We start from the raw sequence: 12,528 nt of genomic DNA, 5'->3' as shown, positions 1-12,528 counted from the left end.
TACCACCGCCTGCCTCTCTGAAACACACTGAATGTTACTGTTTCTTTTCCAAGCTTGAAGCCCTGTTCTTTTTCTGCATTGCTCTCAGACGTTACTAACCTCTAATGGTTGAATGCAGGAAAATAAATGAGGATTTTTGCTAAAGGAACAGAGCCAGAGAGCTGAGAAGTAACATCACGAGTGACTGCAGTTGAAAGTGTATTTCTTTTTCCAGGAATTTTCTTTATGTACTCTTCCTAGAGAAATTTATAATCCATCTTGGGATCCTATCTTGAAGATGAATCTCCCCATCCTGCATAAATAAATATCAGAAGTCACTTTTGTTGTATTGCTTGTGATTTTAACCCTTTTACTCCTAAACACTCGAAAAAGTTTCAGTGAGAACTTAAATGAGGACTTCTTTGTCTGACTTACAAGGAAAAGATTAAATTGCATGAGAGGTGATTCTTCCTAAAACACCAGTCATTTCTTTGTTTACTCTCAGAGTCATAGAAGTAGAGAATCTAACCCATCTCCACAAGTTATGCAACAGCTGTACTTTCACTTCTTGAGGGTTACCATTGACCAGAAGCTTAACTGGATTAGCCGTATAAATACTGTGGCTACAAGAGCAGATCAAGTCTGGGCATTCTGCAGAAAGTAATTGACTTCCTGACTTCACAAAGACTGTCCATCATATACAAGGCACATATACGAGGAGTGTAACTGAATACTCTCCACCTAGCTGGATGGTTGCAGCTCCAACAACACAAGAAGCTCAACACCATCAAGGACAAAACAACCTGTTTAATCAGCACCCTATCCGTCATTATAAAGGTTTACTCCCTCCACCGCAGGCACACCATGTCAGCAGTGTGTACCATCTACAACTGCAGCAGCTTGTGAAGTTTCCTTTGACAGCACCGCTTGAAAGATGCTTCTAAGTTGCAGACTATACTGACTTCGAACTATATTGCTCTTCCTTCACTGTCACTAATTCAAAAACCTAGAACTTTCACCCTACCAGCCTGATGGATGTGCCTATTCCACATGGGCTGCAGCAGTTTCAGAAGGTGGTTCACCTTCAAAAGGGGGCATTTAGGTTGGGCAACAAATGCTGGTGTTGCCAGTGACACCCATGTCCCACAAATGAATAAACAATAGGCTTACAGCACAGAAGGAGCCCTTTGACGTGTCTTGTCCACAAGATGGTTTCTGTGAGGACGCAGAAACTCCTGTAGAGTTTCTGAAAGTGCTGCAGATCATCATGATTACAGTATGTGGAATGGCTGCAGAAGAGTTGCAAATATCCAAGGCTATCTGGTTTCAGTAAGTCATTATTGCAGCATAAATGATGCTGTTGAGCAGATGATTTGCATATATGCTACATGTAGATATTTGTATTTGTTAAATATTGTACAAATGTTTCATCTCTATTCCCCCAAATAATTTTTCTTTCTAAAATCTAAGATATTTAAAGTGATCAATGACGTGCCAGTACTATTTGCCATTCTGGTTGACTATTTGATGAACAGAATAGATACATTTTGCAAACATCAGTCCATTTGATATGAATGCCAGTCTTGGTTTGTTTAAGCTCAGTAGAAAGCTTACAGTAGCCTGCTTTAAAATTACCTGCTTGTGGGTTATTTTAGAGCAGATGCTATTACCAATATGCTGATGTAATGGGGAACACCTCAAGGTTGATGGAGGAAAAGTGTATCGAAAGCCAATTTCTTTGGAGATCTCACTGCTGCTATTATAAAGAACTATAGTGGGCACATTCAGTCTGAGAGTGAAATTAAGTCAAATGTTGGCATGTTTTGCCAGTTGATGTTTATGTTGAAAGTAAGCCAGGTGAGTTGATAGTAAGGAAATGGTTGAAATGAATCAAATGAAGAGCTAAAAATGACACACTTTTAAAATCTGGTGTGTGAATCATATAATATGCATATGTTTTTTTCAGATTGCTATTTTGGTATAATTCTTATAAACCTACTTAGAGGGCCAAATGCACATGGAGTTTCAGTTTAGTTGGCACCATGTACAAGAGGGTTCATTTGGCTGAACAGTTTTTAACATCAGGAACATTTTAAACGTAGTGTCCCAAAGTGCTTCACAAGAGCATTATCAAAGAAAATTTGATCGCAGGGTGGAAGAGTCAGTTACTAGGGGCATAGGTTTAAGGTGTGAGGGACGAGGTTTAAAGGAGAAGTATGAGGCAATTTTTTTAAATAGAGGGTGGTGGTGCCTGGAACTCGCTGCTGGGGGAGGTAGTGGAAGCAGATACGATAGTGACTTTTAAGGGGCGTTTGGACAAATACATGAACAAGATGGGAATGGAGGGATATAGTCCCTGGAAGGGTAAGGTGTTTTAGTTCAGTCGGACAGCATGGTCACTGCAAGCTTGGAGGACGAAGGACCTAGTAGTTTTCTTTGTTCTTTGTTGACTGGGGATTTTGGCTCCATGACTAAAAGCTTGATCATAGAAATAGGTTTAATGAGCATTGTAAGGAAAGAAAAAATGTGGAGATTTAGGGAGGGAATTCCAGATTTAGGCTTTGACAGCTATAAATTTATGGCTGTTAATGGTGTATTGATACAAATCAGGGATTCTCAAAAAGCTAGAATTGATAGAGCAGAGAAATCTGAGGTGGGCTGGAGGAGATTGCAGAGATATGGTGGACTGAGACCATGAAGAAATTGGGGAAGAAAGGGACAATTTTGAAGTGGAGATGTTGCTTAACTGGTAGCCTATTTAGATCTCCAAGGACAGGGGTGATGAATGAACAAGGCTTGGTGCCTGTTGGAACAAAAATTGTAGTTTTGAATGATATCTGTTAACAGAGCAGAAAGTGGGAAGCTGACAAGGATTGCATCAACAAAGATATGGGTGAGAGGTTCAGGAGCACATGAGCTGAGGCAGGGACAGAGTTGAGTGATGTTATTGAAAAAGTAGTCTTTGTGATGGCAGGGAAATGTAGCTAGAATCTCATTTTGGAGTCAAATATGACACCTAGTTTGTGAATAGTAACAATGTTACTAGTTGATGCTGCTGAAGGGCACCACATAGATAAGAAAAGAGGAGCGTATAACCAGAGGTAACTGAGTGGAAGGAGGAGCCATTGCAGATATACTCTGGCTATGATTAGATGGGAATGGAACCAAGGTAAATGCGGTCCCACTCTTAAAGAATGATGGGGATGTGTTGGAAACCGGAGTGGTCAGTGGTTAAAAAAAGACTGCAGACCAATCTGAACGGGTGAGGAGGGGTGGCTTACTTTTGTCACGATCACTTAAGATCACATTTTGAGTTTGACAAAAGCCATTTTAGCACTGTTGCAAATAGAAAACCGGATTGGAGTAATTCAATCATGGAGTTGTAGAAAATTTGGACAAAGATGTGTGAGATGATACGTTTAAGGATGTTAATTGTATACTAATTGTGTGTAGATGGTGGGCTATCACAATGAATAGACTGAAATTCTGGCTGTTTCATGAGAATGCATGTTTATGTGAGATGGTGCACATTTATAATATGTGTCTGCAAATAATGCTTGTAAATGTATGCAAAGTTTGGCTCTAATGCAACCCTTCGTTAATATAACATATCAATATAACAAAGGACATTGAAGAGGAAAGGACATTTGGAAATGGGGTAGTAGTTTTCAAGGGCAGAGGGCTCAAGAGTTTCTTTTTGAGGAGATGAATCGTGATAGCAGATTTGAAGGAGAAGGGTACAGTAACCGAGGAGGAATAGCAGTTCACAATATCAGTTCATGTAGGATGATCAGCAGTTTAGTGGAATGAGGCTGAGGGAGCAGGAGGTGGGGCTTATAGGCGAGATGATCTTTGAAAGGGCATAAGGGAAGACAGAAGAGAAACTGGAGAAAGATGGAGCCAAGGTAAGAGGAAACTTTAGAGAAGACCTGGCTCATTGGGCTAAGTGAAGAAGAGAAGCAGCAGAGGAGGCTGATTGAATGGTCCCAGTCTTACTGAGCATCTTGTACTTGATGTTGTGAGGGGTTGGAGGAGATGGTAGTTTGCAGTGATGAAAAAAATGCAAGGGGTCTCTTTGCTTTCTAAGACGATCTGGAATAGTGAGTGGTTTTGGATTCTAGCCAGATCTTGCATTGGATAGCTAAACTAGTTTTCCTCTTCCAATCAACTTAGCATCCATTGAACATGAAGTAGTGAAGATGGGAACCCTATTGGGGCAGGCAATAGTGAGTTGTGTTTTTAGTGGAAGCTAGGGCAGCAAGGATGGAGGCAAGGATGTGATTGAATATCTTGGTATCTGCAGAAGCATAATAAATGGAGGGCTAATAATAAGACAGTTGAGATTTTGAAAATGCAGTTGTAAGTGAATTGAGAGAAATTTTCCTAGGCAGGTGCAGAAGGAAGTACAGTGGAAGAGGGATGTGGCTGAAGAGCAATACAAGAAAATGATTCCTGACATGATGGGATTAGCAAAGCCATGTGAGATGAAAGGGTTAAGTGAGTTATATGGAGAATGAAGGGGCAGTGAATTGAAGAGAGTGAGTGTGCTCAATTGAGAAGGAGGTTGAAATCAAAAGGTCACAGGTATTGCCAGGTGGAAGCTTCTGAAATCACCCACATTAAGCTAATGCAGGATTAAATATTTACCTACTGGGGAAGATTTTGAAGACATGACAGAGTAAGAAGTAGACTTAATTAAATGATTGAGGAAGGTGGGAGTAATCATGCCTAGATTGAGCTTTTGATTATTTTACAGCAATGTTAAAGTTGTACTGAAACTATCTGCCATGTGTGAAGCAGCACACCTTTTGTCATCTGCATATAAATTTCACATTGATATTTAATTCTTTTGCGAAAATGCAACTCTGTAGATTGCCACAAGGCGATGCAAGAGAGCAATCTGATCATTTTTTTTCCCTCTCTGTCTTTCCATCTCACAAGACAGAGTAACTATCCTCATCTCAATTCTCCAACCTGAAATAACACAGACTAGAAAAGCTTGTGATAAGAAACAATGTCCATACATCTACCTACATCTTGCCATTCTTGCATATCAGACTACTCGACCATTACTAATCCTGACATATATTTTAAAAATCCTGTCTTTGAACATGTTTTCACTCTTTTTCATAAACTGTGAAACAGATCAGCTTTGCCGTGTTGATAGATATGTTTGTGTTTTCACATTTTCACGAAGGAAGATGTTTTTTGTTTACGAGATGGATACAAGGATAAATGTGGTGTCAGTTCAAAGATTCTCAATTTGTGTCTTTGATATGCTGGTATATAGCGATAAGCCAATTTATTTGATTTATTGTCATATGTATTAGATACAGTGAAAAGTATTGTTTCTTACACGCTATACTGACAAAACATACTGTCCATAGAGAAGGAAAGGAGAGGGTGCGGAATGTAGTGTTGCGGTCATAGCTAGGGTTTGGAGAAAGATCAACTTAATATGTGGTAGGTCTGTTCAAATATCTGATACCAACAGGGAAGAAGCTTCTTGAGTCGGTCGATATGTGATCTCAGACTTTTGTATTTTTTTCCTGACAGAAGAAGGTGGAAGTATGTCTGGGGTGTGTGGCATCTTTGATCATGTTGGTTGCTTTTCCGAGGCAGCGGGAGGTGTAGACGAAGTCAGTGGATGGGAACCTGGTTTGCGTGATGGACTGGACTTGGTTCATAATCCTTTGCAGTTTCTTGAGGTCTTGGTCAGAGTAGGAGCCATACCAAACTGTGATACAGCTAGAAAGGATGTATTTGTAGGTGGATGTTTGAGGGCATTGATCCTTGAACTCTGATGTTTATCTGTAATGTTATGGCTATAGTTGAGATGATAAATCTGCAGGTCTTGTGTTTGTTGAAGTAGTCAAGTGATCATTTCTGATTATGAAAAATATTTACTTGAGTGATAAAATTGAAACTTTGCCATAACTTGAATGATTTTACTAGAGGTAACTCGTAAATCTCCTTGTTTACGGGGAAGACTTTGAAGAAACCCCCTGAATTTCTGTTGCAGTTGGATTGAGAAATACTCCCGATGTGAGAACTTGATATGTCATTTTTTTAAAAACTTTGAATACTGGCAAAATGTATGCAGTGCTGATTCTAATGCCACAGAAGAAGTAATATTTTTGTGAAATTTACTTTTACATTTAAGATTATAAATGGTTTTGAAAGCTTTTGAATGCTCAAGGCCTCAGTGGGTAAATACCTTAGTAATATCATTTTTACCCTTTTGCAATTTAAAAAAAACTGCAATTGCTGGAAAAACAGAAACAAAAATAGAAAATATTGGAAGCCCCTCAGCAAGTTAGGCAACATTTCTGGAGAGTTTTATGCTGTCTGCTTTTCCTACACATCAGTTTTTGCTTATCTATATTTGAAATTTGAATGTAGGAATTATACTGTGGAGTAGGACCAGACCAATAATAAAATATTTAATATAACTTTGAAAAATGAGCAGACAACAAAAGCTTTGTAGCAGCTCTATGATGATACAGATTTGAGCATATGTTCCACACTGAGGCAAAGTGTCAATAATTAAAAGCTTGTCTTGCATTTTCTTTCTGCTGTGGGGCCTGTTAAGCTCTTAAAGTTGTATTTTAGCAATCTACTTTGTTTTGAGAGACTGAAAAGTAGTATGAAGATGTAAAATGCGAGGAAAATCTCGAGCTTCTTTTGTTGATGAAATTGCCCCATGTTATTTTGTTGATGTTCGTATTACTCTAAAATGACTCATTGCAGTGAAGCAAAAGCTGCAAATGTATGACATATTACTTGATGTATACTGTATGTATTGCAGTATATATCTATAATATTGTAAAAGAACTGTTGGAACAAATTCCCCGGCTAAGTTTATTTTCCACTGTGGCTTCATTCAGCTCCTTCAATAATGTGCGTCTTTTACAATTTAGAAGTAGTGCACTGCCAGTAATAACCTGAAACGTTCAGACCTCTTACTCACATCTAGTGCTGTAATGAAATTAAGTTAGACAGTATTTGAAGTAGAATAACAAAACACTGGGAAAAAGTTCCAAGCTTAAAAAGCGTTAGACATAAGTTTGAAATGGTATAAAGTTAGAACTGTGTGGAATCCATTCTTGTTCCTCAAAAATAAAAATTGCTTGCCTGGATAGTTGATCTATTAATGTTTCCATTAACTTCCACCCCGCTAATGCGGCTACTCTTTACAACAAATGTCCTTTAATGAGAGGGTACAGTGTATATTTTTATAAATTGTAGTGAGCTTAAGAAATTTTGTAAACACTCTTTGACTCGCTGGCCATGGCAGCTGCACACTGCACAAGTTCAGTCTCTCTCTTTTGCTCTTGCATGCCCATCATTACTTTAGTACACGCGCTCTGACTTGCTTCCCCTCTCATTTTTAACAGGTTTTGTTGTGGAAGGTGGCTTTTTCTGCTCGTCATGATGAATATTTCCACTGATCCCTTTTTAACAAATGGTGACAGTAAAACAAAAGTTTGCTTTTGTTGCTAATTGCTTTTTCAATTCTGATTAAAAGCAAAGGCAATATTTACGATTGCAAGTTTGTGCAAGTTCTTACTGCACTTGATGAAATTGTTCCAAGTTTTTAATAAATTTAAGTGCTTTAGGTTTTAGCCATATCAGTGAAAAAACAATTTGGATCAAGTGGACAATAACATTGAAGGATATGTATTTAACCCCCTCATAGAAAAGAAGCCTAGCCACACAATGCGTCTAAATTGTTTTTTAAATTTTAGATTTTGAATACTTACACTAAAAAGTTGAAGTTTATTCGTGTCACAGGTAGGCTTACATGAAGTTACTGTAAAAATCCCCTAGTTGCCACATTCCGGTGCCTGTTTGGATGCCCTAGGAAAAAATTTGGCATGGCCAGTGCACCTAAGCAGCATGTCTTTTGGACTGTGGGAGGAAACCCACGCAGACATGGGGAGAACTGCAGACTCTGCACAGTGACCGAAGCAGGGAATCGAACTCTGGTCCCTGGCACAGTGAGGCAGCAGTGTTAATCTCTGTGCCACCATGTTACATGTAGGTTGAGATTTTATTAAAATATAGGAGTTGGTGAAATGGAGACAGAAGATTGGATGCACATCCCAAATGTAGAGTAATTGAAATCAAATTTTGGCAATTTTGAATTGCAGTACTATTGTACTGTTCAAAGATGTTGATTTGGGCAGTATTTGTTTTGAAGTTGCAGAGAAAGAGACCACAGGTAGCAAGAGCTCTTTCTAGGAGAGAATGTTGAAAAACTCTAGTCTAATAGTAATTAATCTATTATTTGATGAAAAGATTGATTTCTTCCCCCAGTGGAGGAGCTCTTGTATTTTATCCTACGTGTGATAAACTACTTGGATTGTGATGTATGTAAAGGTTGGTTCAGGAATTCTATTTCTTTCAGCCTTTCCTTAAAGTTGTATGGTAAAAATTGATATTTAGTATTCATTCCTAGGAAACCAGGTGAATACTGAGAACACGCTGCCAATCTGATATATCGTAAATGTCTAAGATATCTATTTTCACAGTATTGTGTAATCTTCATCTTTGTCTCTTGCAACTAAACATTGCTGTTGAATACGGAAAATTGTTGAAACTCGCTTCTAAGATCTTTGTGCTACTTTAGTGTATTCTTAGTTAGATTCCTGTTTCATCTTAGTTGTAAATGTATATTCTCAAGTCCCATGGTTTTAATGGTTGGGATTTACACAGGAGATGCAAATGTGTGGAAATAACTTTGCAATCAGCAAATTGTGACTCATTACACAACTTTAAATGTTGGTAATGTGGAAGATTTTACTTTGAAAACAATTCTTTAGATGGGTCTGAATCTATTTTGATATGTTCTGTCTTGCAATCTGTATCATTAAAAATCCCTCATTCATTGAGTGCAGGTTGTATTTTTATCTGAATATTCTGTAATATCTACCATTGTGAATTAACACAGAAAACTGTAGGCTATTAGTAACAGTTTTACAGGAGAGAGAATAATAGCTCAACCTTGAATGAAACCACTATTCTCCAATGGTTCTTTTAAAAATAGCGTTTATTATACACAAGCAGCAGTTTTCATTTGGGTTTGATTTCTTTCTCGTGACATTAATTGCTGTGTGTCCTTGCTTTCATGGCAACTGCCAAGAAGTACGATATGCAATTAGTATTTGTTGCTGCTTTAGAACCTAACATCTGATCATCCGAACATTCAGAACATTAGAAAGCAATTACTGTTTGTTTTGTTTTATAGAACACCAGAACAGTGCCCAAGTGTAGTGTCTCTGCTTTCTGAAAGCTATAATCCTCACGTTCGATACGGTGCTGCCTTAGCTCTGGGAATATGCTGTGCTGGAACTGGCAACAAGGTGAGTTCCAGTTGCCTATTAAGTGTTCTGATGGTTCTGTGAAATGAAAGGATTATTAAAAAATGGGTAAGTCACTATTTGAACATATCAGGTCTTTGGAATGGATAATGTCAGCAATCCAAACTCTTCAAAATGAAATTTGCAGTATTTCAAAATGAAACAACCTCTACATGGTTGAGCATTCTGCTTCTCGACACATTATAAAGTCTGATCTGCTATGCCTTGTGCAAAATATTTGAGTAAATCCTTTTGGATAGGAAGGTGCAAGAATGACATTGATGCTTTGTAAGCGGAAGTGATAGTTGTGTCTGAACCTTATTTTGAAACAGATTGAAAAGGGCAGAAAGTTAATAAAATGTGTCTACGTGTTTCTAGTATGCTTTCTAAGTAGGTTTTGATATGTATTGAGATGTGGTATTTGGGCATTGATAAACCTTCATGGTGTAACTGAAGAGATGACCAGAATGGTAAAATTGAAGAAAAAGCATCAAAGTTTAAATTTACGGGAAGAGTTCCTCAAGTTGAAAATCGTCATCCGTCTTGTTCAGTACTGTATCCCTGTGCCGTGATGTAAGCATAAAATAGAGCCTGGAGCTGAAGTAGGTAAACAGTACTTCTCAGTGGATGTTTGGTTGCTCTCAGTATGCCTATTAAGTTGGCTGCTGAAGAAATGTATATTAAAAATTGCTTCTTAATGATCAATACTTGTGACAAGGAAAAGTCCAGAGTTATAATGAAAGTGGATATTCATGGTGACCAAGTAATGGATAAATTTTTGTACACTCAGGCAAATTGTATGCTTGCTGCAGGAAAATGATAGGGGTGAAACTACATTGGTTTAACAGGAAGTATTGCAAATGGACTATGGGGAGGGAAAAATAACCTGATGTGAAAAATAGTGTGTCTCGTGTCCGTTTGAGATTTGAACATTGGGGTATATAAATTAACATGGAATCTTATTGAAGTGCAATAGGTAGGCAAAGAGAATATTAGGTGTCAACTTGAAAAACAGTTTTCAATAATGAGTAACCTATTGCAGTAGTGAGAAATGTAGGATTTAAAATCATTGGAGGTAATGAAAAGATAATGGAATTTGTCACATTTAGAGAAGGCATAGTTGGTTAAAGTTGAGAGATTAGATTTGTAGTTTGGACAGCTGCATATGAGTGATCAGAGAAAAATAAGTGCAATTGTTTTATGTCACATTGGACACGAGTAAAAGCTAGTGTTTCTTCTTGTTATGACATTCACTACAGTATTATGTTTGATGGAAGCAGATCTGGTTAGGATGCACTGTGGTTAGTCATACAACTGACACTTTTTCTAATAGAAAGCCAAAATACTGTGGATCTTAGAAATCTGAAATAAAAACTGAAAGTTCTGCAATTAACAGGTCAGGCCACATCTATCAGAGTGTGAAAGAGTTTCTGTTCAGGGTGTTTATTAAATCCTGCAGTTTGCTGATATACACTGTTTCATTATTCAACTTATAAGTCTGAAAACTCTGAAATCATCAGTAAACTGCCTTATTCCAAACTTTATAGTGGAAAGAATGGTATTCATGGAATGGTTGGACAGAGGATACTGCTTTGATTAATATCTGGCAATGGTATTATGGGCCTGTAATGGTTGAGCTTCAGCGTCCACATCCATCATCTTGTGTGAAGTATGTTTCCAATCACTAGCCTCAATTTGTCAAAATTTACAGGGAATAGGATATATCTATTGGATTGCTATTATTCACAAACTTGGGCATTTCCCCAAGAAAGCAAAAAAATTAGCAAAGTTCTTTATACAGTGATATAACTAGAAAGTTAGATTTTCATATACATTTTCTGAATATGTATATTTTGGCTTTTAAATTAGTGCATCAACAGTGTTTTTTTTTCTGTAAAGGGTATGTGATTTTCTTTATATTGAGCCTCATCTTTCAGCTGGATGCACAAAAGTTTTTTGCTTGTTTTAATGGTGTTTTCAAAAGCTCCCAATGAAGATGAAGGGGAATTAAAACATTATTAAATTCAGTAGAATGGATTTCATGAGGTAACATTTTCGTGGGCATTCTCTTGATATAATCATAATTTCAGCAGAAACCTTAGACAAACAGTGTGAATAACTGTTTCCAGGATTTCCACTGAATTTATAGTTGAAGAGAAGAAACACTGTCAGATTTCTGGGAATATGTCACTGGGCACATTGCAAATAAGTAAATCATCATTTAATGTGTAAATTCCAATATAGTTATGTATTTCTGTTTCAATTTATTAATTTTCACTTGATTTTAATCTCCATTTTGGTCTAAATATTCTGAAGTTTATTTGGTGGATTGTGCATGGTTCATTCACCTGTATAATTTTTTATGAAGAAATTTTGAGTACAGTCGTGGTTTTGTAAAATATTTAGTAGTTAGCATAGACTGTAAAACATTTGAAGGGAAATGAGTATTTTTATTCCAATAATAATTCTTAAAAGACCCACCCCATGCATTTTCTCCTTTTCTATTTTTCTCATTAACACCCATCCCATTCCTTTGATTTTTCTCACTTGAGAGATGTAATTAGCTAATGTGGAAATTGCTGCTATTTGGTTTTTTGTAAAAATGTTTTGATTTAATTTTTTATCTTTTGACTAAGTCAAGACAATATCTTTTATGCAGTACTACTAATTGAGTCACTCAAACAAAAACTGCAATGATTTGTATATGTACACATTTAAAGCTTGACATACTCATTTAATTCCCAACATGCTACAGCCAAGACTTTTAGATGGAAACAATTTCTCTGTTTGATTTCACTCTTGCTTGGAGTCTTCATTATCTGTTCCACTCTGGTTCATCTCAGAAATCAGATCTAACGTAAAATAGAACCTGTTCCCCCCAGCTCTAAAGAATTGAGTATATTGTTCCAAGATGCTTCAAGCCACATGCACATCTTACAATAGTTGCATTACATATTGAGTAGGTGACTTATAGTATCCTTCACAAATTAGCTTATGTCTATGATGGGTAAATTCTAGTCTCTAAAAGCCATTAGAAGTCTTTACTAAGGTGTTTATTGTGAGCCACCATTCCACCTTGAAAGTATATAGATACACTCATCTCATTGTATACTGAGTAACTGCTGCTGTGCTCAAAAATTATTCAAACTTAAAAGTTCCAGAGCCTTCTGCCTAGAACATTGGCTAC

The 12,528-nt window shown here is 37.2% G+C and overlaps 1 protein-coding gene across 1 annotated transcript in view; it reads left to right on the top strand.

Annotated features, from left to right (window-relative positions):
• The window catches only part of psmd1 (proteasome 26S subunit, non-ATPase 1), a 97,251-nt gene that overhangs the window by 61,838 nt on the left and 22,885 nt on the right, over positions 1-12,528 (top strand). Inside the window, exon 17 of the mRNA XM_080185764.1 lies at positions 9,230-9,344. Coding sequence (XP_080041890.1) covers positions 9,230-9,344 — 115 coding nt within the window. The remainder of the gene's footprint in view (positions 1-9,229; positions 9,345-12,528) is intronic.

Source organism: Carcharhinus amblyrhynchos, chromosome 3, assembly GCF_965287045.1.
Source record: "Carcharhinus amblyrhynchos chromosome 3, sCarAmb.v2.hapA, whole genome shotgun sequence".
NCBI classification, from domain to species: Eukaryota; Metazoa; Chordata; class Chondrichthyes; order Carcharhiniformes; family Carcharhinidae; genus Carcharhinus; species Carcharhinus amblyrhynchos.
Note: the sequence above shows the minus strand (reverse complement) of the source record. Positions and strands in the feature narration are given on the sequence as shown.